Consider the following 25311-nt stretch of genomic DNA (forward strand, 5'->3'; position numbering starts at 1 on the left):
TCAGCACTTGTAGCTTTCATCAGCCACTTAAGTAAGAAAATCTGAATTTTATAAATTTCTGTAAATTTACTAGTCTTATCGATCGAGTATCAATTTGCGATGCACAATCATTTGTAGGTTATGACAGTAGCTATCTGTCACATAGGTCGAAAATCCCTTGCTTGCCGTCCTTCATGGTAAAAATCTTTGAAAACTGCAACTTTTCAGAATATTTTGGGTACATTTCGCTTTGGTATCCCCTTTTCACACTGTTTGCGGTAGAGTATCACATAAAGCTCTCAGCAGTTCTTTAGCATGTTTATCTAGCTGTATAGTTCAGGTTTCAAAAATCTCTTGCTGGCCGTTTCAGCACTTGTAGCTCTCATCAGCCACTTAAGTAAGAAAATTTTAATTTTATAATTTTCTGTTAATTGACTAGTCTTAACGATCGAGTATCAACTTGCGACGCACAATCGTTTGTAGGATATGACAGTAGCTATCTGTCACATAGGTCGAAAATCCCTTGCTTGCCGTCCTTCATCCTACAAATCTTTGAAAACTGCAACTTTTCAGAATATTTTGGGTACATTTCGCTTTGGTATCCCCTTTTCATAATGTTTGCAGTCGAGTATCACTTAAAGCTCTCAGCAGTTATTTAGCATGATTATCTAGCTGTATAGTTCATGTTTCAAAAATCTCTTGCTGGCCGTTTCAGCACTTGTAGCTCTCATCAGCCACTTAAGTAAGAAAATCTTAATTTTATAAATTTCTGTAAATTTACTAGTCTCATCGATCGAGTATCAATTTGCGATGCACAATCATTTGTAGGTTATGACAGTAGCTATCTGTCACATAGGTCGAAAATTCCTTGCTTGCCGTCCTTCATGGTAAAAATCTTTGAAAACTGCAACTTTTCAGAATATTTTGGGTACATTTCGCTTTGGTATCCCCTTTTCACACTGTTTGCGGTAGAGTATCACATAAAGCTCTCAGCAGTTCTTTAGCATGATTATCTAGCTGTATAGTTCAGGTTTCAAAAATCTCTTGCTGGCCGTTTCAGCACTTGTAGCTCTCAGCAGACACTTAAGTAAGAAAATCTTAATTTTATAATTTTCTGTTAATTGACTAGTCTTATCGATCGAGTATCAACTTGCGACGCACAATCGTTTGTAGGTTATGACAGTAGCTATCTGTCACATAGGTCGAAAATCCCTTGCTTGCCGTCCTTCATGGTAAAAATCTTTGAAAACTGCAACTTTTCAGAATATTTTGGGTACATTTCGCTTTGGTATCCCCTTTTCACACTGTTTGCGGTAGAGTATCACATAAAGCTCTCAGCAGTTCTTTAGCATGATTATCTAGTTGTATAGTTCAGGTTTCAAAAATCTCTTGCTGGCCGTTTCAGCACTTGTAGCTCTCATCAGCCACTTAAGTAAGAAAATCTTAATTTTATAATTTTCTGTTAATTGACTAGTCTTAACGATCGAGTATCAACTTGCGACGCACAATCGTTTGTAGGATATGACAGTAGCTATCTGTCACATAGGTCGAAAATCCCTTGCCTGCCGTCCTTCATGCTACAAATCTTTTAAAACTGCAACTTTTTAGAATATTTTGGGTACATTTCTCTTTGGTACCCCCTTTTCACAATGTTTCCGGTCGAGTATCACTTAAAGCTCTCAGCAGTTCTTTAGCGTGATTATCTAGCTGTATAGTTCATGTTTCAAAAATCTCTTGCTGGCCGTTTCAGCACTTGTAGCTCTCATCAGCCACTTAAGTAAGAAAATCTTAATTTTATAAATTTCTGTAAATTTACTAGTCTCATCGATCGAGTATCAATTTGCGATGCACAATCATTTGTAGGTTATGACAGTAGCTATCTGTCACATAGGTCGAAAATTCCTTGCTTGCCGTCCTTCATGGTAAAAATCTTTGAAAACTGCAACTTTTCAGAATATTTTGGGTACATTTCGCTTTGGTATCCCCTTTTCACACTGTTTGCGGTAGAGTATCACATAAAGCTCTCAGCAGTTCTTTAGCATGATTATCTAGCTGTATAGTTCAGGTTTCAAAAATCTCTTGCTGGCCGTTTCAGCACTTGTAGCTCTCAGCAGACACTTAAGTAAGAAAATCTTAATTTTATAATTTTCTGTTAATTGACTAGTCTTATCGATCGAGTATCAACTTGCGACGCACAATCGTTTGTAGGTTATGACAGTAGCTATCTGTCACATAGGTCGAAAATCCCTTGCTTGCCGTCCTTCATGGTAAAAATCTTTGAAAACTGCAACTTTTCAGAATATTTTGGGTACATTTCGCTTTGGTATCCCCTTTTCACACTGTTTGCGGTAGAGTATCACATAAAGCTCTCAGCAGTTCTTTAGCATGATTATCTAGTTGTATAGTTCAGGTTTCAAAAATCTCTTGCTGGCCGTTTCAGCACTTGTAGCTCTCATCAGCCACTTAAGTAAGAAAATCTTAATTTTATAATTTTCTGTTAATTGACTAGTCTTAACGATCGAGTATCAACTTGCGACGCACAATCGTTTGTAGGATATGACAGTAGCTATCTGTCACATAGGTCGAAAATCCCTTGCCTGCCGTCCTTCATGCTACAAATCTTTTAAAACTGCAACTTTTTAGAATATTTTGGGTACATTTCTCTTTGGTACCCCCTTTTCACAATGTTTCCGGTCGAGTATCACTTAAAGCTCTCAGCAGTTCTTTAGCGTGATTATCTAGCTGTATAGTTCATGTTTCAAAAATCTCTTGCTGGCCGTTTCAGCACTTGTAACTCTCATCAGCCACTTAAGTAAGAAAATCTTAATTTTATAAATTTCTGTAAATTTACTAGTCTCATCGATCGAGTATCAATTTGCGATGCACAATCATTTGTAGGTTATGACAGTAGCTATCTGTCACATAGGTCGAAAATTCCTTGCTTGCCGTCCTTCATGGTAAAAATCTTTGAAAACTGCAACTTTTCAGAATATTTTGGGTACATTTCGCTTTGGTATCCCCTTTTCACACTGTTTGCGGTAGAGTATCACATAAAGCTCTCAGCAGTTCTTTAGCATGATTATCTAGCTGTATAGTTCAGGTTTCAAAAATCTCTTGCTGGCCGTTTCAGCACTTGTAGCTCTCAGCAGACACTTAAGTAAGAAAATCTTAATTTTATAATTTTCTGTTAATTGACTAGTCTTATCGATCGAGTATCAACTTGCGACGCACAATCGTTTGTAGGTTATGACAGTAGCTATCTGTCAAATAGGTCGAAAATCCCTTGCTTGCCGTCCTTCATGGTAAAAATCTTTGAAAACTGCAACTTTTCAGAATATTTTGGGTACATTTCGCTTTGGTATCCCCTTTTCACACTGTTTGCGGTAGAGTATCACATAAAGCTCTCAGCAGTTCTTTAGCATGATTATCTAGCTGTATAGTTCAGGTTTCAAAAATCTCTTGCTGGCCGTTTCAGTACTTGTAGCTCTCAGCAGCCACTTAAGTAAGAAAATCTTAATTTTATAATTTTCTGTTAATTGACTAGTCTTATCGATCGAGTACCAACCTGCGACGCACAATCGTTTGTAGGTTATGACAGTAGCTATCTGTCACATAGGTCGAAAATCCCTTGCCTGCCGTCCTTCATGCTACAAATCTTTGAAAACTGCAACTTTTTAGAATATTTTGGGTACATTTCTCTTTGGTACCCCCTTTTCACAATGTTTACGGTCGAGTATCACTTAAAGCTCTCAGCAGTTCTTTAGCGAGATTATCTAGCTGTATAGTTCATGTTTCAAAAATCTCTTGCTGGCCGTTTCAGCACTTGTAGCTCTCATCAGCCACTTAAGTAAGAAAATCTTAATTTTATAAATTTCTGTAAATTTACTAGTCTCATCGATCGAGTATCAATTTGCGATGCACAATCATTTGTAGGTTATGACAGTAGCTATCTGCCACATAGGTCGAAAATCCCTTGCTTGCCGTCCTTCATGGTAAAAATCTTTGAAAACTGCAACTTTTCAGAATATTTTGGGTACATTTCGCTTTGGTATCCCCTTTTCACACTGTTTGCGGTAGAGTATCACATAAAGCTCTCAGCAGTTCTTTAGCATGATTATCTAGCTGTATAGTTCAGGTTTCAAAAATCTCTTGCTGGCCGTTTCAGCACTTGTAGCTCTCAGCAGCCACTTAAGTAAGAAAATCTTAATTTTATAATTTTCTGTTAATTGACTAGTCTTATCGATCGAGTATCAACTTGCGACGCACAATCGTTTGTAGGTTATGACAGTAGCTATCTGTCACATAGGTCGAAAATCCCTTGCTTGCCGTCCTTCATGGTAAAAATCTTTGAAAACTGCAACTTTTCAGAATATTTTGGGTACATTTCGCTTTGGTATCCCCTTTTCACAATGTTCGCGGTCGAGTATCACTTAAAGCTCTCAGCAGTTTTTTGCGTGATTATCTAGCTGTATAGTTCATGTTTCAAAAATCTCTTGCTGGCCGTTTCAGCACTTGTAGCTTTCATCAGCCACTTAAGTAAGAAAATCTGAATTTTATAAATTTCTGTAAATTTACTAGTCTTATCGATCGAGTATCAATTTGCGATGCACAATCATTTGTAGGTTATGACAGTAGCTATCTGTCACATAGGTCGAAAATCCCTTGCTTGCCGTCCTTCATGGTAAAAATCTTTGAAAACTGCAACTTTTCAGAATATTTTGGGTACATTTCGCTTTGGTCTCCCCTTTTCACACTGTTTGCGGTAGAGTATCACATAAAGCTCTCAGCAGTTCTTTAGCATGTTTATCTAGCTGTATAGTTCAGGTTTCAAAAATCTCTTGCTGGCCGTTTCAGCACTTGTAGCTCTCATCAGCCACTTAAGTAAGAAAATCTTAATTTTATAATTTTCTGTTAATTTACTAGTCTTATCGATCGAGTATCAATTTGCGATGCACAATCATTTGTAGGTTATGACAGTAGCTATCTGTCACATAGGTCGAAAATCCCTTGCTTGCCGTCCTTCATGCTACAAATCTTTTAAAACTGCAACTTTTCAGAATATTTTGGGTACATTTTGCTTTGGTATCCCCTTTTCACAATGTTTGCGGTCGAGTATCACTTAAAGCTCTCAGCAGTTCTTTAGCATGATTATCTAGCTGTATAGTTCAGGTTTCAAAAATCTCTTGCTGGCCGTTTCAGCACTTGTAGCTCTCATCAGCCACTTAAGTAAGAAAATCTTAATTTTATAATTTTCTGTTAATTGACTAATCTTATCGATCGAGTATCAACTTGCGACGTACAATCGTTTGTAGGTTATGACAGTAGCTATATGTAACATAGGTCGAAAATCCCTTGCTTGCCGTCCTTCATGCTACAAATCTTTGAAAACTGCAACTTTTCAGAATATTTTGGGTACATTTCCCTTTGGTATCCCCTTTTCACAATGTTTGCGGTCGAGTATCACTTAAAGCTCTCAGCAGTTCTTTAGCATGATTATCTAGCTATATAGTTCAGGTTTCAAAAATCTCTTGCTTGCCGTTCCAGCACTTGTAGCTCTCATCAGCCACTTAAGTAAGAAAATCTTAATTTTATAATTTTCTGTTAATTGACTAGTCTTATCGATCGAGTATCAACTTGCGACGCACAATCGTTTGTAGTTTATGACAGTAGCTATCTGTCACATAGGTCGAAAATCCCTTGCTTGCCGTCCTTCATGGTAAAAATCTTTGAAAACTGCAACTTTTCAGAATATTTTGGGTACATTTCGCTTTGGTATCCCCTTTTCACAATGTTTGCGGTCGAGTATCACTTAAAGCTCTCAGCAGTTATTAAGCATGATTATCTAGCTGTATAGTTCAGGTTTCAAAAATCTCATGCTGGCCGTTTCAGCACTTGTAGCTCTCAGCAGCCACTTAAGTAAGAAAATCTTAATTTTATAATTTTCTGTTAATTGACTAGTCTTATCGATCGAGTATCAACTTGCGACGCACAATCGTTTGTAGGTTATGACAGTAGCTATCTGTCACATAGGTCGAAAATCCCTTGCTTGCCGTCCTTCATGGTAAAAATCTTTGAAAACTGCAAGTTTTCAGAATATTTTGGGTACATTTCGCTTTCGTATCCCCTTTTCACACTGTTTGCGGTAGAGTATCACATAAAGCTCTCAGCAGTTCTTTAGCATGATTATCTAGCTGTATAGTTCAGGTTTCAAAAATCTCTTGCTGGCCGTTTCAGCAATTGTAGCTCTCATCAGCCACTTAAGTAAGAAAATCTTAATTTTATAATTTTCTGTTAATTTACTAGTCTTATCGATCGAGTATCAATTTGCGATGCACAATCATTTGTAGGTTATGACAGTAGCTATCTGTCACATAGGTCGAAAATCCCTTGCTTGCCGTCCTTCATGGTAAAAATCTTTGAAAACTGCAACTTTTCAGAATATATTGGGTACATTTCGCTTGGGTATCCCCTTTTCACAATGTTTGCGGTCGAGTATCACATAAAGCTCTCAGCAGTTATTTAGCATGATTATCTAGCTGTATAGTTCAGGTTTCAAAAATCTCTTGCTGGCCGTTTCAGCACTTGTAGCTCTCAGCAGCCATTTAAGTAAGAAAATCTTAATTTTATAATTTTCTGTTAATTGACTAGTCTTATCGATCGAGTATCAACTTGCGACGCACAATCGTTTGTAGGTTATGACAGTAGTTATCTGTCACATAGGTCGAAAATCCCTTGCTTGCCGTCCTTCATGGTAAAAATCTTTGAAAACTGCAACTTTTCAGAATATTTTGGGTACATTTCGCTTTGGTATCCCCTTTTCACAATGTTTGCGGTCGAGTATCACTTAAAGCTCTCAGCAGTACTTTAGCGTGATTATCTAGCTGTATAGTTCAGGTTTCAAAAATCTCTTGCTGGCCGTTTCAGCACTTGTAGCTCTCAGCAGCCACTTAAGTAAGAAAATCTTAATTTTATAATTTTCTGTTAATTGACTAGTCTTATCGATCGAGTATCAACTTGCGACGCACAATCGTTTGTAGGTTATGACAGTAGCTATCTGTCACATAGGTCGAAAATCCCTTGCTTGCCGTCCTTCATGGTAAAAATCTTTGAAAACTGCAACTTTTCAGAATATTTTGGGTACATTTCGCTTTGGTATCCCCTTTTCACACTGTTTGCGGTAGAGTATCACATAAAGCTCTCAGCAGTTCTTTAGCATAGTTATCTAGCTGTATAGTTCAGGTTTCAAAAATCTCTTGCTGGCCGTTTCAGCACTTGTAGCTCTCATCAGCCACTTAAGTAAAAAAATCTTAATTTTATAATTTTCTGTTAATTGACTAGTCTTATCGATCGAGTATCAACTTGCGACGCACAATCGTTTGTAGGTTATGACAGTAGCTATCTGTCACATATGTCGAAAATCCCTTGCTTGCCGTCCTTCATGGTAAAAATCTTTGAAAACTGCAACTTTTCAGAATATTTTGGGTACATTTCGCTTTAGTATCCCCTTTTCACACTGTTTGCGGTAGAGTATCACATAAAGCTCTCAGCAGTTCTTTAGCATGATTATCTAGCTGTATAGTTCATGTTTCAAAAATCTCTTGCTGGCCGTTTCAGCACTTGTAGCTCTCAGCAGCCACTTAAGTAAGAAAATCTTAATTTTATAATTTTCTGTTAACTGACTAGTCTTATCGATCGAGTATCAACTTGCGACGCACAATCGTTTGTAAGTTATGACAGTAGCTATCTGTCACATAGGTCGAAAATCCCTTGCCTGCCGTCCTTCATGGTAAAAATCTTTGAAAACTGCAACTTTTCAGAATATTTTGGGTACATTTCGCTTTGGTATCCCCTTTTCACAATGTTTGCGGTCGAGTATCACTTAAAGCTCTCAGCAGTTATTAAGCATGATTATCTAGCTGTATAGTTCAGGTTTCAAAAATCTCTTGCTGGCCGTTTCAGCACTTGTAGCTCTCAGCAGCCACTTAAGTAAGAAAATCTTAATTTTATAATTTTCTGTTAATTGACTAGTCTTATCGATCGAGTATCAACTTGCGACGCACAATCGTTTGTAGGTTATGACAGTAGCTATCTGTCACATAGGTCAAAAATCCCTTGCTTGCCGTCCTTCATGGTAAAAATCTTTGAAAACTGCAACTTTTCAGAATATATTGGGTACATTTCGCTTTGGTATCCCCTTTTCACAATGTTTGCGGTCGAGTATCACTTAAAGCTCTCAGCAGTTATTTAGCATGATTATCTAGCTGTATAGTTCAGGTTTCAAAAATCTCTTGCTGGCCGTTTCAGCACTTGTAGCTCTCAGCAGCCACTTAAGTAAGAAAATCTTAATTTTATAATTTTCTGTTAATTGACTAGTCTTATCGATCGAGTATCAACTTGCGACGCACAATCGTTTGTAGGTTATGACGGTAGCTATCTGTCACATAGGTCGAAAATCCCTTGCTTGCCGTCCTTCATGGTAAAAATCTTTGAAAACTGCAACTTTTCAGAATATTTTGGGTACATTTCTCTTTGGTATCCCCTTTTCACAATGTTTGCGGTCGAGTATCACTTAAAGCTCTCAGCAGTTCTTTAGCATGATTATCTAGCTGTATAGTTCAGGTTTCAAAAATCTCTTGCTGGCCGTTTCAGCACTTGTAGCTCTCATCAGCCATTTAAGTAAGAAAATCTTAAATTTATAATTTTCTGTTAATTGACTAGTCTTATCGATCGAGTATCAACTTGCGACGCACAATCGTTTGTAGGTTATGACAGTAGCTATCTGTCACTTAGGTCGAAATTCCCTTGCTTGCCGTCCTTCATGCTAAAAATCTTTGAATACTGCAACTATTTAGAATATTTTGGGTTCAGTTTGCCTTGGTCTCCCCTTTTCTCCAAGTTTATGGTCGAGTATCACTTATAGATCCCAGCAGCTTTTGCTGCATGCTGCATGGAACCGGTTTTAAAAACCTCTAGAGCTAGCTTGCCGTTTTATTAGGCGATATTACAGACAGGCGAGTTCTGTGACGAAAATGTACATATTTTAGTTTTTCATCACTTGTAGTCTTGTTCGGTCTGTTTACTTTGTAATTACATGTATCAGGTGCTCTTTTAGTGGTTTTCTATGATATTTTTTACATTAAAAATTTTGACTTCTTAATTTGGTTGGGTTATCGGCGGCTGCTAACTTTGGCTGCTAACTTCACACCGGTGGGACATTATGATGATGGAGCCGTTGTCACGGACGGGTGACGCTGCGCGGTGGGTCTTGGACACTTTTTTGACAACCAGTGGTTCTTTATTGGTGGATGTTTTCATTTGGAGATTAGAAAACAATCGTAATATGTTTACCTTTTTTAGTTTAACATCTAAAGTTTAATATTAACTGTTACAATTGCACATAAGTAGGGGGAGTCCGGGTGACTTGACCAGGCGGGAACTATACAGAAAAGTGTCAAAATCATAATATTTATATTTTAGCATGCATATATGTGCTATGTCCAGATAGATAGTGACATTGGAGTGCTGATAAAATAAATAATATGACTTTGGCACTTTTTTAAATAAAATGGTTCAAGTCTCCCACCTAGTCAAGTCTTCCGGACTCCCCCTACATCTACGAGTATATTACATTCCCACATAGTAAAAGAAACAACTTGCGTTGATTAACATTCATGCAGAAAGTAGGTGAGAGGATTGTCTTGTATTCTAATACATTTAATTTCATATCACTAGGACTTAGCTTTTAATGAATTATTGGCCTGGTCAAGCCAAATTAATATTTAAATATGTACTTATTAACATATTCGGTTAAGTAATAGTAAGCAACCTCAAAACTTTACTTAGCACGAATCTAAACACACTCAACTTAGCTTAGCGATACTCCCCTTTGCAATAGCAATGGACATTCAGGACGGTTCAATTAGTGCAATTGCGAACTAAATTTAATCAATTCAAACTTCGCAGGCTTCTAATGAAACTGCCGTGGTGTTGATTACGTCTGGTTAGTTTAACTGAATCGTCATATTTCCACATATCGGGAAAGTTGGCTGTTGGTACACGTAGGGAACTGTTTTGTTTTTTTTTTATCATAACGAGCTAACTTTACGCTTCGTGTTTTACTTTTAATAATATTCAAGACGATTTTGACCTATTTCTAAAGTTCACTTAATTAATTGGACGAAATTGCTCGAAGCGTCAGGTTTGTCTTTATCAAATTAAGATTTGCGAGTAAATTACAAAAAGTCTTGCCGTTTTCTCGTGCAGTATAATGGACTCCGTTTCTTTTTTCTTAAGAAAATAATAATCTAACCGCCTACGAGTTTATGAATGAGACAGATATTTAGAATACTCGTTTCTTACAAACTTTATTATTTATTACTGTTAAGATTTTTGTTAGGTATTTAATAAAACAGTCTCATTAATATTTAAAACAAAAGTTCATGATTAAATTAAGTGTCATCACTCATCAAAAACGGCCTCAAAAATTAAATTCCCTTTTAACCAACAAACAATTTCATGTAGTTAATTGAAAATATTTCAAACAATTAAGCATACGAATGAAGCCTGTAATATGAAAACACAAAGTTTTCAACTCACACCGGTCATTATTTTGCGGTTTCGTCAATTTCAAAGGCACTTATTTTGTTTGAAATATTTAATAAATGTAGGGTGAGGCACGTATCTTGCTATGTATTAAATTTTTGTGGTTCTTGTGACCAGTTTATAATATCCTAGTACCTAATTGTATTTTACAGTTACAGTTACAGCTCTAACGACTGATTTTAAAGTATGAGTGTATGACTTTTGTCATTTATAATTAAGTACTACTACTACTCAATATCGTCATTTAAAACTTTACTTATATAATTATCATGATAATATTTATGGCTAACTGCATGGCATCTACGGGCCTTGATAAAAAGCTGGGCTTCCAGCCAGCCAAGAGTCCGCTTAACTAAAAAAATGTAACAGACATGTTAAAAACCACTGTTTGAATAGGTAGTACATTGTATTTGTCGTCACCAATTTACTGAGGCTATTATTACATTATAAACAGGTATCATGATATATGCTTAGCGACATATTTGTTAAACATAGTTCCCTCTATACTCCATTAAACTGTCATTGATACTGACTGATTTACAAACAACATACGTTGAATATTGTTTCAATATAAAATTATGTAGGTATGGAAAATATCTCAACCAATTTAAGTGTATTTGTCTGTGTAGAGCAGTGGTTCCTAACCTGGGGGTAATTACCCCCGTGGGGGTAAAACTGGTATTTTACGGGGGTAATAAGCTAACTTATTATAACAATACAACAAACGTACACGTTTTATTTTTTATTACCATTGTGAGGAGGGGTAAAATCAGGTTCCCTAGTTAGTCATAGGGGGTGACCGGACTGAAAAGGTTAGGAACCACTGGTGTAGAGAAACGTTCATCAGTATGAAAAGTACACCTCTAATTTATTAGTTAACGTTCATGAATTTGAAAATTACCTAATTATTTTAGCTCGAAAACAAAAAACGAATAGATGAGGTCCGCATAAAATTATGTGACAACGCGATACCAAAACAATGTCGGTTAATATTTCTACACCGAATATGTGCTCACTGCTGTCCTTTAACCCAGCCCATATACCCAGAGCATACGAAAGGTTAAATCATTTCTTAACAAACGATAAACACGTGTATTGTTGATTGGCTAGGCTTTTAATTGATTGGCTAGGCTTTTAATTGCCGCCCATCGACCAAGGCGTGAGTCATTCCGCCAAACTAGTGCGCTCCAGGCACGTAGCGAAAGTCAAGAGCGAGTGTGTCATCAACCTGCTCCCCAAGTCACCAACAAGTTTCGGTACAGAGTAGACAATGTGCAAAGTTATATACATACATTTATTGCTCGTTATAATGATTTAATTAAGGTTCAGGGGAGACATTATGACTGCGGGTTAGTTTCAACTAATCGAAACATCTTTCATGTTTTACATTATATGAACTAAAGTGCCTATACCTATGTCCAGATAGCGAAAAAGATGTGTTGTGTGTTTTGTGTGACACTAGTTAATAATATAAAACATGGAAGATATTTCGATTAGTTAAAATTATCCCGCGGTCGAAATTGGCCCCCTACACCTTACCTATTTATTTTTGGATGCATGTGAAGTAAGTATTAAGTACTTTTTGCATCGTAATAATGAAACTATTGAACTGTAGCACAGAAAAAATACAAATACGTATAAAGGGGCCCACTGATTAACAGTCAAAATTTTGTTCTAACTGACAGGCCGATACCGTCCGGCGGACTGTAATCAGTGGTCCCCTTAATACGCATACCTATCAATTATATGTAGGTAGTAATTGTGTCTCTTTCGACAGTGCCCATAGTGCACACATGATTACCTACATAACCTACTTCAATTATATTTCAGTTAAAAATTTTAGTACTTAATTGATTATACAGTACTTTTGTTCCTGAAAGTTAAGAATACTGGAATCCAATTTCTAGATGTGAATGATATCTGCCAAATCACCCCCCGAAGTGTGTACGTGCACACTTGGAACATGAAAAATTAGTAATTTTATAAATTAGTAATTAAAATTCATTACCTGTATCTTTATCCTACTCTGTGATTTTGACACAACTCAATATTACTCATGCGTGGTAACAAGAGATCTATGTTACATCATGCAAACAATCTTATTGGGTAACTACTACGATTTAAGTTAACCTGTGTTAACGTTACTGTAGATGAGTGTGCATTAAATCAATCTTGCTTATTTTAGTACCTATACTTACTATAAAGGATCTTTAGTAATCATATATTACAATAGCCTCATTTACTTACAGATATGCCCGTTTCGTCAACTCAAAATTCTTAAGAATTTCTATGCAAGTGTAAGTAAATACAAGAAAATAATAATTAAGTACAAAGAAAATTATAAAAATAATAATTGTGTCTAGGATTTATGTTAGGTATACATACATATGAAGTAATACAATACACGGTCGCCAAAAAATAAGTGCATTGTTCGGTATTATCCCAAAACCTTTGCAACGGGAATGCACTTATTTTTTGACCTGTATATTTTAAGGAATGCCTTCTAGTAAGTTTATATTGTGTGTTAGTTTGGATATATCTCCGATATTTATTTTTATTTAATTTTATTGTATGGCTTCAGTGAGTCCTTAACCGCGAAGGCTTTCACGGTGACTTTTGAGATATTTGCTCTAAAAGTAATTGCAGGCGTTAAGCATTACCTGAACGTGAAGCTGTATTCTGATATAAATATTACATTATACATAGTTTAATAGGTTATACTAGGTACACCGATTATACATATTCGTAGGATTTATTGTATCTCATTAGATTTGAACATCGAATTTCATAAAATACCAATAATATAGGAGACTAAACTGTTGTGCATAACAAAAAATGGGAAAATAGTTTGGCGTGTCGCAAGACGAAATTGGTACAGTTTCAAGTCATACTATTTTAATAATGTAGTATTGTATGCAATATTGTGTATGGTTTAGCAGTTGCTAAAGCAATATCCTATCCTGCTATGCTTGTATTCTACCTAGCGGACCGCCCCGGCTTTGCACGGCTTAACATATTGTACACTTACACCTTCCTCAAGAATCACTTTATTGATAGATGAAAACCGCACGAAAATCGGTTCATTAGTTTTTGAGTTTATCGCGAACAAACATACAAACAGACAGACGCGGTGAGCGAATTTGTTTTATAAGGTGTAGTGATTATCATTTTATCACATTGACCTTTTGGCATATCAACTTGCAGCTACATATTTACCAAGTCCATTGTTTGCAATTTGCATCTATTACAATGCGCTAATGTTCTAACATTACTCTGCTATTATTACTTTACGTATTATGATACAGCTCTCATATACATGATGTATCTGATTTAAATTAAATCATGGGTTATTGTGTTACAGTTACGTTTTAAACAATGCTTTTCAAATACGAGTAAGCATTAACAACAGCAGTCGATTGACATTACAACATAAATAGAGTTAGTTTATTTATATTTTTTAATGTTTGTATCTACCTTTATAAATAAATGTCCACTTCTAAATAATTATATCTACGTTCAATAGAGTTAAATCATAAGATCATAACATACAGTCAGTAGCAGAACTTGCTATGCGAGCGAGGTGTTGCGCGAGATTCACTAGATATGAAGTAGTAAAGATATGTGACGTTCCACAGAAAAAGGTACCTTATCGCGGCTGGCGCTTACGTCGCATAGCATCGCAATAATATTGGAGCGGCGTTAATAATAGCGTAAGCGCCAACCGCGATAAGGTAGCTTTACCCGTCGGACGTCACATATATTTAATATATCGTATCTAGTTAATCTCTAATTCATTTCCCGAATCGCGCCGTAAAATACCTGTACCTACTTGTAGTGTAAGATTATCATCTTAAGTAATATTATCTTACTACCCTACCCTACCCTACCCTATAAGTAAATTTTGATTCCCTTGAGAGTGTCAAAATATGTCTACTTTTTTGCGGCATAAACGGCCGTATCTTTTTATTACGTTGACATAGAAATTTGATTTTTTCACAGTTTCACAGTTCACAGTTCAGTGTAGACCTGAGTATATGGCTTTAATTTTTTAACTCGATACCTCCACGCGTTTCTTCGGGTCTTGAAAAACAGACGGACGGACGGACGGATAAGTGTTCTGTTTTTTCCTTTTGAGCCTTAGGAACCCTAAATACCGTAAACCGGGGTTACTTTGATTTGCGGGTCGACTTTGATAGCAACTTCTCTCCGCTGCTAAAGTCCTTGTTTTAACGTGTTGAACAAAAATTTCGCAGTATTTTTTTCTTTATTGGCAACACTGATAGTTATTTCACCGCGCAGTAAGCGGATGCGAGTGTTATGTTATTATTTCGTCTAGAAAAAAAAATTAATGGCGGGTACGCTTTTCTTCCTGATTTTATTGGTTGAAAAACTTTGACTGTATTTGTGTCAATAATTAATACATGTAATTTTATAGTGTCTTACGTTAATCAGTGTTAATTCGCGAGTTTATAAAAAAATACCTGAATTCGACAACCTCCACATGCGCCCGTAGCCGGGGAATCCCTGGGTCGGGGTGTCTTTGTTCACTTATACGTGGTGAAATTGATCAAAAGATTAAAGAATTATTTTGGCAGCTTACGATTTTTTTATGTATTTTTTCAATAGTAATGTAATAAATAGGCATCGTTTGAGTCAGTGGAAGAGTTAGAGGTTGTAGAATTATAAATTTGTATCTAGGAGTTGATCTCTGGAACTGCTTATCTGATTATAAATATTCTTTTACCTGTTTCTTCCATACCGTTGTCGTATGGAATTAAGTTTCTGGGTGGAATTTGGCTATATTTTATCCTGCGGCTTTGCTTTAGGTGTTTTATTATACGTGCGTAAGGCCACCAGCCCACCAGGGCATTAATTCTACAATAAATAAATATGCATTGTTTTTTTATAGAAATAATGCCATAGATTACAAAAAAATATATCGGGTAACAAGACTACAAAAATACCAAGAAGAACAACTTAATGATGCATTCGCAAACATTGGCACAAAATCTATTCGTGCCGCATCGAAAGCACACAATATTTTTTTCTCAAACATGCAATGAAATATTGATGTTATGTTCCTTATAATAGGCTGCGAAGTATGACGTTTCAGGTGCGGCTAGGACAAAAGGTATTTAATGGAATTTCATACAAATCTTGCAGGCCTAGGCCGGCAAAGTCCTCTTTTTTAATTTTCATTTCACAGATATTTGTGACACAGCATCGTGGCATTCATCCATTAAAAAAAAACTAGAGGCATTATTGGCTTTATGGTTCGTAATGACACTGCCACTACGCCTATAAAAAAAACAAAAAACAATGTTTGCTATAATTTGCAGTTTTATTTGTATAAAATCAACATGAACTTAATAAATAATACATTATTAACCAAATTTTATAATTTTAAATTATAAATTTAACTACACAAATAAAAACATTTAAAATATTTCATCTAAACGTTAGCGGTAAAAAGGTCTATAGCGGAAGCAGTTATAAAGTTGACCCAAAATTTTTTTATTAAGCTATGAGCTTCATCACATATGTTCCTTGAGTAATTCTAAGCATTTCAAGCCTGGGAGCCAATAAGAAATGTGTGTCTACTCGGATTTGTAATGGATTCAAACTTTCAACCCCTTTTTAACCCTGTTAGGGGATGAATTTTACAAAACGCTGAAATTACCTTTCCTGTCTTTTAATAATATCCCCAAATACAAAGATTCAAGTCCCGCGTTCGAAAATTTTTTTGATATCCATACAAACTTACAACTCCTTTTTCACCACCTTAGGGGATGAATTTTCAAAAACGCTGAAATTAGTTTTCTTGTATTTTAATAATATATCGTTTTACGAAGTTTCAAATTCCTAGCTTAAAATAAAACTTGAACCCCATACAAACTTTCATCCCCTTTTTAACCCCCTTAGGGGTTGAATTTCTCAAAATCGCTTCTTATCTCTTGTACACTTTATAAATGTAATCTAGTGTGCAAATTTCAACTTTCTATCTTTTGTAGTTTCGGCTCCGCGTAGCAAAAATCTCCAACCAAATTTTTCACCTTTTTACGTTTTTCTTGTAAAATTACTATGAAATTGAAAAAACAAATATCAGCAATGAATTCTACGTCTTTGGTTTATACGAAAATGATACCAAACTTGCCCTAGTACCCACCAGGATCAGAGTAGATTTTTTTTAAAGATGACGGATGGCGGCCGTCTTTGTACCCCACCCTCCCCCCCACTTCAGGCTAGAAATGCTTAGAATTACTCAAATATCAGATGTGATGAAGCTCATAGCTTAATAAAAAATTTTTGGGTCATGTATGGCAGCGTTACATAACTGACTCCAGTACTACTCAAACACGCGTAGTTATTTTTTTCTAAATTGTTATGGAGGTAAAGTTGAAAAATTTTCATTCTGTTTTATTGAATTTATGGTGCGTTGTTGATTTTTTTACTTTAATATGAGTTCCGACGAAATAATGAAATTAATTGTAATCGTAGGTGTTGGGATTGGCAGCGTAAGCAGAATTGATTTTAAATAACTTGCTGCCTCTGCCGCCAAGTCAAAGACGAAGTATGTATATGGTTGCTTATGACAATTTTATTATTTGAGAAACTAAGAAAAATGGCTTACAGTTTATTAGAAACAGTTTTGTGGCATATTTTAAATGAATGTAACTACAAATTCGTCAACACTGTGGAAATTATACTTATTTACTCCATGCATAAAGCAACGATGTATGTGAAACATGATATCAACATGAAAGGCTATGTAAACTTATGTGACGAAAACGAAAATATACGGGTAGTAAAAATACACGACTAGTGTAAAACATACGCGTGATAATGATATAGGTACGTGTTGGTTATATTTAGGGATTTTTGGGTGTAGTTTACTTTTAGTTTTTTCTATAAATAAAACTTGGGTTTCGTGGATTTTTTATTTTATTTATTTCATTGCATGTTTGAGAAAAGCACTATACATACCTCGGCGGGAAATGGGGTTGCCCGCGCTCAGACCTATCCGGCCTCGCTTCGCTCGGCCGTCTATATGTCTTCGGCCGGCAACCCCTTTCGTCCCGGCCTCTGTAGTAATGTACTATTATAGAACTTTATACAATAAGTAGGTATAAAGGTAACAAAACCTATCAAAAACCCGGGTGCACAGACCAAATTTACTGAAACGGAAAACCTTGCAATTCAAAAATCTGTTGCTATGTGCGATGATAAGTTAAATTCCTACGTTATTTATAGTAAATAAGCGCTTAATTTTTTTAATTTGTATCATATCGTATGATATCAAAGTAACCCCACACCTTAAAAATATAAATAACTTAAAAAGTACTTAACCGATTTTTATTTTTTTATTTTTTACGTGCTTTTTAGCGGGTCTACTTTAGATTGTCAGCAAAAAACTAAGTGGTTTCAAAGTAACCCCATTCTCAATATAACTTTGATCGCGTGGTTTTTATTTTTTTCTGAAAAAATTATAAGTCCTAATATTTTTTTTATTTGGCAGGCGGAAAGAAGAGAAAAAACCGATTATTATATTTTTATTTCATATTTTTAAGTATATTAGGATCGTCAAAAAATGATGCCAAACTCTAAAATTGATCAAAGTATCCCCGGTTTACGGTATTGTAAAGATTTAACGATGAATAACTAGTCGTGAGTATAGTCATATCCAAAGTAGCTATGTTTACCCTAATACAGGTATAATGTTAGGAATTATGTTAAGATGCTATAAGTATAGTACATGTTGTTTCATAACATAGGTAACGTTTTTATAATTTGCATAAGTACCACCTTCCGATAACATAACTACCTAATTCAAAGCGTAGGCAGGTTTCAAGATATAGTATTTCCTTTTAGCACCGTGAATGGTCACGATTCGTGATTGTTGAGCTATTTAGGATCCTAGCTAAATTGGTTGTTTAATATTTACGCTATGAAATGCCCAATTTAGGTAGACCCCTTAATGGCGCAACAATCACGGAGCGTGACTGTATACAAAGAGTAAAAAATAATCTCGGTTCCAAATAATATTTTCTGGATTACTGCAAAGAAATCTTAGGAGAATTGTTAAAGTAATGATTAAAATATTGTTTCTTAAACATACGAAAAAAGTTTACAATGTTTAGTATACTTCACAATACTTTATAGATACTCATTATAACATTAACAGATAATATTAATGCGAATTTACACCTTCCATCAAATTATCTGTCCTTAATACCGTTTTCTTTTTGTAACAGAAAACGTAATTCTTGGAAAAGATCATCATTATGGATTAGCGGAATCAGATTCACACCTTTGGCCTATATAACCACGCAGAAACACATTAATACGCAGAGCTCCATGTTATTGTAAAAAAAGTTAATAATTGATTTTGAACCTTAGTACTTGAGTTTAAAGTATCAGTCAGGTGTTTTCGGTTTTTCCGGAAGCAAATTAAAGGCGATTAACAGTTTTAAGGGTTTAAAATAAGCGACTAAAAACACTTGGAACGCATAATGCAAACATATACAGTTAAGAAACTTAGTTAAAACCCATTTGTATGTAGCTGTATAACAGTTTACAAAAAACGCATCAAATAAATTACGTTGCCAAATATGTGTATTAAGAACAAAATAAATAAATAAAATGTTGAATAAAATAAATATATTAAGAACGGGTCACTCACGTATTTTAAGTCGAAAACGGACGGACGGGTACGGAATGACTGCCGTATTCGAACTTCAAGATATTCACAAGAGACGACACGTAACTAGATCCATTCTAGATACGTTATAGTTTAGATGTCAACTAGTTCTCTTTTGCAGCGCAGTTCGGGCAACCAATGTCACTTTTACGTTAGATAGAGTAAGATATCTATTAGATGTGAATTGGATCTCTAAGTCTTATCCTGTGGAAATCGTTCAAGAGTATCTCCAGAATCGCGCAAATGTCAAATTTGACAGGTTAGATCATAAACATATAGTTATCGTATCTTGGTGATGTCTAAAAGATATCTAATAGATATCTATTTCAAAATCCGAATCGGGCCCTGAGACATGTCGAGCGTTTTTCACGAATTTTAGCAACGGCCATTTTTTAAGTTTTAGTGAAACAGGTGAAACTAAATAAAAACTTGTAATAAAAAACAAGGAAACCCTTTTCAAGTGCTCCAAAGTCACACTTAACCTTGTTTTTGCAATTAACTCGAATTTGACATCCGAATCTGCCACGCTCGGTGACCACACTAAGTGTAGTAATTAGGATTTTCACAAAAGTGTTATGGCTTTTTAATCCGTCCATTGTCTGTGTGGAGATACGATAAAGGATGCGTTTCACTTGTACCTAATTGTTGGTTTTCGCTTTTCGACATAATTATGTCAGTTAAAATAGCACGAATGAAATAAGCGGACTTAATATCACTAAATTCAATAAAGTCATGGTCACTGTAAGCAATTTGATAAATGTTTCATTTGTTTAGATTGTTTTGAAGTCTTTTACAAAATGCTACCTGACCTAGATGTATGATGGACGTATTCATGTGATAGCTAAGGTTACTTTTTAATACATAGCTGGAATAAGACAAATAGAGTCGTGACAGCGTGATAATGCTGTCACGGCTGTATTTGACTTATTAATATATGAAATAAGATTTATGTGATTTACCCCAAGCAAGCTAAATATATTATCTTGCACCAAGCAAGGTAAATATTGGTAATATTAAAGATAATGTAAAAAAATAGAATCGTTCTGCAGGCTTTACGTTGAAACTCGTCACAATGAACGTTACCTGTAATGGTTCATACCGTTTATTTTCCCATTAATTCTGCTCGGACTGAACGCCCCCGAGCTAAGCTAATGCGAAACTTATGATGCACCATGCACTAGGAAAAATACTAGGTACGTGCCTAATGGTTTCATGATTAGTTCTTTGATATATATCTACAGTAATTTGTGATACGGTGCAGAAATTTGTGTACCTGGGGTCACTAATTTGTAATAACGGGGACTGCGATAAGGGAGTGATAAGGCGTGGGCAAATGGCCAAATCAGCTGTCAACCGGCTGGGGAAAATATGGAAAAACAGAAACATCAAGCGCAACACAAAAATACGCCTCATGCGCACTCTCGTTTTCTCCATATTTCTCTATGCAGCGGAAACTTGGACCCTAAAAGCTCGCACAAGGGCAAGAATAGACGCGTTCGAAATGTGGTGCTGGCGCAAAATGTTGGGCATCTCATGGACAGCGCATCGCACCAACGTGTCTATTCTGAACGAGCTCAACATAAAAACCCGTCTATCTACTATCTGTCTCAGGAGAATCCTCGGCTTCTTTGGACACTTGGCCCGGCGGGAACCCGACAGTCTAGAGAAGTTGATGATCAGTGGCCAGGTTGAGGGCAGAAGAGGCAGAGGCAGAATACCTACACGCTGGTTTGATGCCATTGAGGCAGTCACACGCGTCAAGTTCCAGGGCTCTATGCGGAAGGCAGAAGATCGGCCAGGTTGGAGAGCAATCCAAGAAAACGCAACTTATGGCGGTCACGACCCTCAGTCATGAGGTTACGACGAAGAAGAAGATATCTACAGTACTAAACAGCCCTATTATTTCTGTATAGTCTTCTCAGGTGAACTAACGTATGAGACGTGCTATAGGTATGAGAATTCTCCTATGACGATGAAACTGTTGAAATTTTGGAAATTGTGATAGCTTTGGCATCATAGCTACTTATGTATAAAAATGTTATTGACATTTTGTAAGTAAATTGAGTCTGAGCCTCTATAGGTACTTGATATTTCTTCAAGACTTACCGTATAGAAAATATCGGGTCTGTCTAAAGACTTATGCCAGCGATATCAAAAATTTCGCATGCGTGATTCATTAAGACACTTCAAGCAAAAAGAGAAAGTTGTTATAAATCTTCATTTAAATTAGGGTCGCACGAATACGAGTGCAATCAGTAATCGAGTATTTGAAACAATGGGTCATCGTATCCTGTAACGGTTAAAGCTAACCTAATTACAAGGCGGAAGTGATACAATAATTGAATTAGGTACTTACATGTAAATACATCCTCCCAGCTTCTGTAGGAATAAAACGAACCAACTCGAAAGGGTAGAATGCGTCTGACGGGTAAAGTACAATAATAAGAAATATTATCATATTACCTAAATAACAAAATTATATTTTTTGTGTTAAGTACTATGTTACCAATTTTGTAAAAAAAATATTATTAAAAAAAATCATTGCTTAAATTTATTAATATGACACTTACTCAAAGCATTTCTTGCCCAAATTACAATATCCGAAGTTTCTTAATAATATTCCTTGCAGCACGGTTTCTTACACGGTTTGTAACTGCCTTCTGTGCATAAATATTGTCTAATTTTTTTAGCTAATGGACAGTCCAATCTTCCACATGGACCATGAACATCTCTTTTATTTACAAATTGGCCATGGTGATATTTACCCTTTACCTTTTCACCCTGTATAAACTGATGCTGAGATCCTCTATAATCCATACGCTTTGGACAATTTGTACCTCCACAAGGTCCTTTAGGAAAGCCCATTGCTAAAATTGCCAATTCGCTAGCAGTATAAGGAGCCACAAAGTCTTCGTACACTCTTGGTTCCTCCACGGGTCTGATAGGTTCTCTTGTAATATCTGGAGCGCTATAGAAATAGGCCACAGGAGGAGCTTCATCTATGGTAGTGCCGTCCCAATGCCTGACTACTTCAAGATCCTTTAGTTTCAAATCATCAACGAGATACTTTCTACCTGGAATCCTCTCCATTTCAGGTAAAGCGACGAAATAACTTAGCACTCTGTTGCCTAAACAACTTAATCTAATGTAAAACTCAATTTCGCCAGAGGCCTTCAAGTCCTCTTCACATTGGAGAGGCCTGACTATTTCAACAGTATTGGTAATCATTTCTTGTTTTCTAGTGTCTCTGTACTCTGCTTTGTCCATGTTTACTGGATTTAGTTCAGCAGATCGCTCAATGCACTGGAAGAACGACTCATGCCATGCGACTTTCACGAAACCTATGCAATTAAAATTTTCATCCCTGTTCCAGACTGTGATGTATATCGGCGTCTTTTCTAATACTTCCTGTAATTTCGACGGCCTTGATATGAATATCACCGCATTTCCGACTCCGAAATAAGGAGGCTGTGGCAATGGTTCGGATGGTAATGGTGGTTTTACAAAGACAGGCCCTTTGCCCTTTTTGCCCTTTTTGGGCTTTTTGGCCTTTTTCCCTTTCTTTCCCTTAGGAGGAGGTGGAGGTGGCGGCGGGGCTACGAAGTTATCATGTGCTACATAGAAATCAAACAGAGGTAAGCAATTCATTTGCATTGTACACGTTTGCATGTATTTTAATTCTTCCTCTGATGGTGGAACCGGTCCTTTGCCTTTTTTTCCTTTTTTAGGTTTTTTAGGTTTTTTAGGAGGTTTCGGTTTCTTACCTTTCATCTTTTCTGCTAATAGAGCCGCAGCTAACGCCGCAGCTTCTGCTTCTCTTTTTCTCTCCTCTTCCTCCATGCGTAGTTCGTACTCATCTTTAACTGGTGGTTCTATTTTCAGTACAATTTTCTTGACAAATACTTCAATCATAAATACCTGTTCCATTGTATAACCTGCAAGAGCACCACAGTATTAATATTTTATAATTCATAAAATAAATCATTTTAATAAACTTCGTCTTATATCCTAGATTTGTAATGTATTTTTTAAAGTGAAAAAAAATTGATATACTAATATATTATTATAATTAGAATCAACATCTTAATGTATAAACGTAATAGAGTTAAACCAAGAAACGTCTGCAGCGATTTTAATAGCCCACGCAGTGCAACTGTTATTTTAAACTTCAAACTTATATGAAATTATGTCGTATTAATAACACATACACTGCGTGGGCTATCAAAATCGCTACAGACTTTTCTTGGTCTAACTCTATATATTTTGTATTTGCATGACGTGACGTGATTGGTCTCATTTTAAGACTGCCTCTTAGCCTAGTCTGTAGTGACCCTGCTTATGAAGATGCAGGTCTTGGGTTCGAATCCTAGTAAGAGCATTTATATGTGTGTTTATCACAAATATTTATTCCTGAGTTATGGATGGTTCTATGAATATAAATAGGTATTTATATATATGTATATATTATATGTTTCGTCGTCTACCCATAACACAAGCCTTAATGATAAGGCTTGTGTTATGGGTAGTCCCACAGTAATGTGGGACTAGGTTGATCTGTGTTGAAACTGTCCTATAATATTTATTTATTTATTATTTAAGACACTTTCTTGGTAGATTTCAGGTGACGCACGCACCAAACTTTACCTCATCGTAGTCATTGTAGTCAATAGTCATACAGCTGGTTAATACTGGATGTTTAAAGGTATAAACTTTTTCTCAAAAATGGACGGCAAGGTCGACTTTGCCGTCTAAAAAATAGGTCGCGAAGCGCGTAGTTTATGGTCACTCAAAAAGTTAAAAACATTGCAGTCTCGCTTTCGGGACTGCAATGTTGCATACAAATTCTATTATTTGTCGAGTTCCAAACTTTTTAAAATTTGATATGGCCATATTAAATGAAGGCACAGGCCCATTAAACAGCCAAACAGATGATTAGTACCGCGACAATTTAGTTGTCTCAAATAGGTTGGCGTATTTTCGGCAGAAAAATACACTTCTATTTTTTTATTAAAAAAATAAAAAGGCGGCAAGGGCTTTTTTCTGTGAAAATATATACGTAAGAACGTTGGTTTTGTAAAATATTTCTATGATATTTATATTTCTTGCACCATTTTTGAGAAAAGCACTATATATGACTCGGCTGGAAGGCTACTTGCTGGCTTCGGATTCAATTAAACGGACTCCTAAGGTCGTCCGTTTAAAACGAATCCTCAGCCTGCAAGTAGCTACTTCCGAGCCTCAACAATAATGTACTATTAAAAATTCGCATTAAACTACATATGTAGCTTACCGTTTCGACACTTTCTTGAAGTGAATATCAACTGTATAAATTTAAGAGATAATATAACCGAAATACTCCTAACCTACTACTTTGATTTAAATTTTCTAGTAAACATAATTATACATTGTTTTGTTACAGATTTAATATGATGGTTGTGAATGCGACTTCACACATCGTGGATGAAAATGCCCTGAATTTTGTTGGATTTTGTTCAAACCATACTGATTTTCATTGACACATACTGTCTGTATCTATTTATTTTGACATTAGATTGACGCATATCTATTGTACAAATGAGGTAAGGCTGGTATCGAAAAAAACAAAACTGTTTTAAGGGTTCCGTAATGGTTCCGTAGTCAAAAAACGGATCCCGTTTAGTTTCGTCGTGTGCGTCCATCTGTCTGTCCGTCCGCAGTTCGTATGTCACAGCCATTTTACTTGAAAACTATAAGATATATTATACCGGGTGAGGCATGTAACATGAGCAAATAATTAAAACAGATTGTACTCCTCAAATGATGACACTTTTGTTCAACAACTTTTAAAAATTATGAAGTATTTAGAGTCCCTATTTTTCATACAAAATATATATTATCTTCAATGGACGCCATCGCCACGCCATATCATTGTGATTGACTTTGCTTGTCACGCCTTAAACATAACAAAATTCGCAATACATTGCGTCTTAGAATAGACTTTAAAGTGTATTAAAAATCAAACAACTAGTTATTTTTAAAAGTTGCTGAACAAA

General features: G+C 35.8%; 1 protein-coding gene across 1 annotated transcript; it reads right to left on the bottom strand.

Annotated features, from left to right (window-relative positions):
• Positions 1–21794: 21794 nt before the first annotated feature.
• On the bottom strand, positions 21795–23214 carry LOC134665876 (uncharacterized). The gene has a single exon (XM_063522908.1). It carries the CDS (start codon positions 23204–23206, stop codon positions 21890–21892), a length of 1317 nt encoding a protein of 438 aa, XP_063378978.1. The 5' UTR covers positions 23207–23214; the 3' UTR covers positions 21795–21889.
• Positions 23215–25311: the final 2097 nt, after the last annotated feature.

Source organism: Cydia fagiglandana, chromosome 1 (genome assembly GCF_963556715.1).
Source record: "Cydia fagiglandana chromosome 1, ilCydFagi1.1, whole genome shotgun sequence".
Taxonomy (NCBI): domain Eukaryota; kingdom Metazoa; phylum Arthropoda; class Insecta; order Lepidoptera; family Tortricidae; genus Cydia; species Cydia fagiglandana.

Bases quoted from the DNA above. Each gene is read 5' to 3' on its own strand.
- LOC134665876 (XM_063522908.1), bottom strand. From the start codon at position 23,206: ATGGAACAGGTATTTATGATTGAAGTATTTGTCAAGAAAATTGTACTG.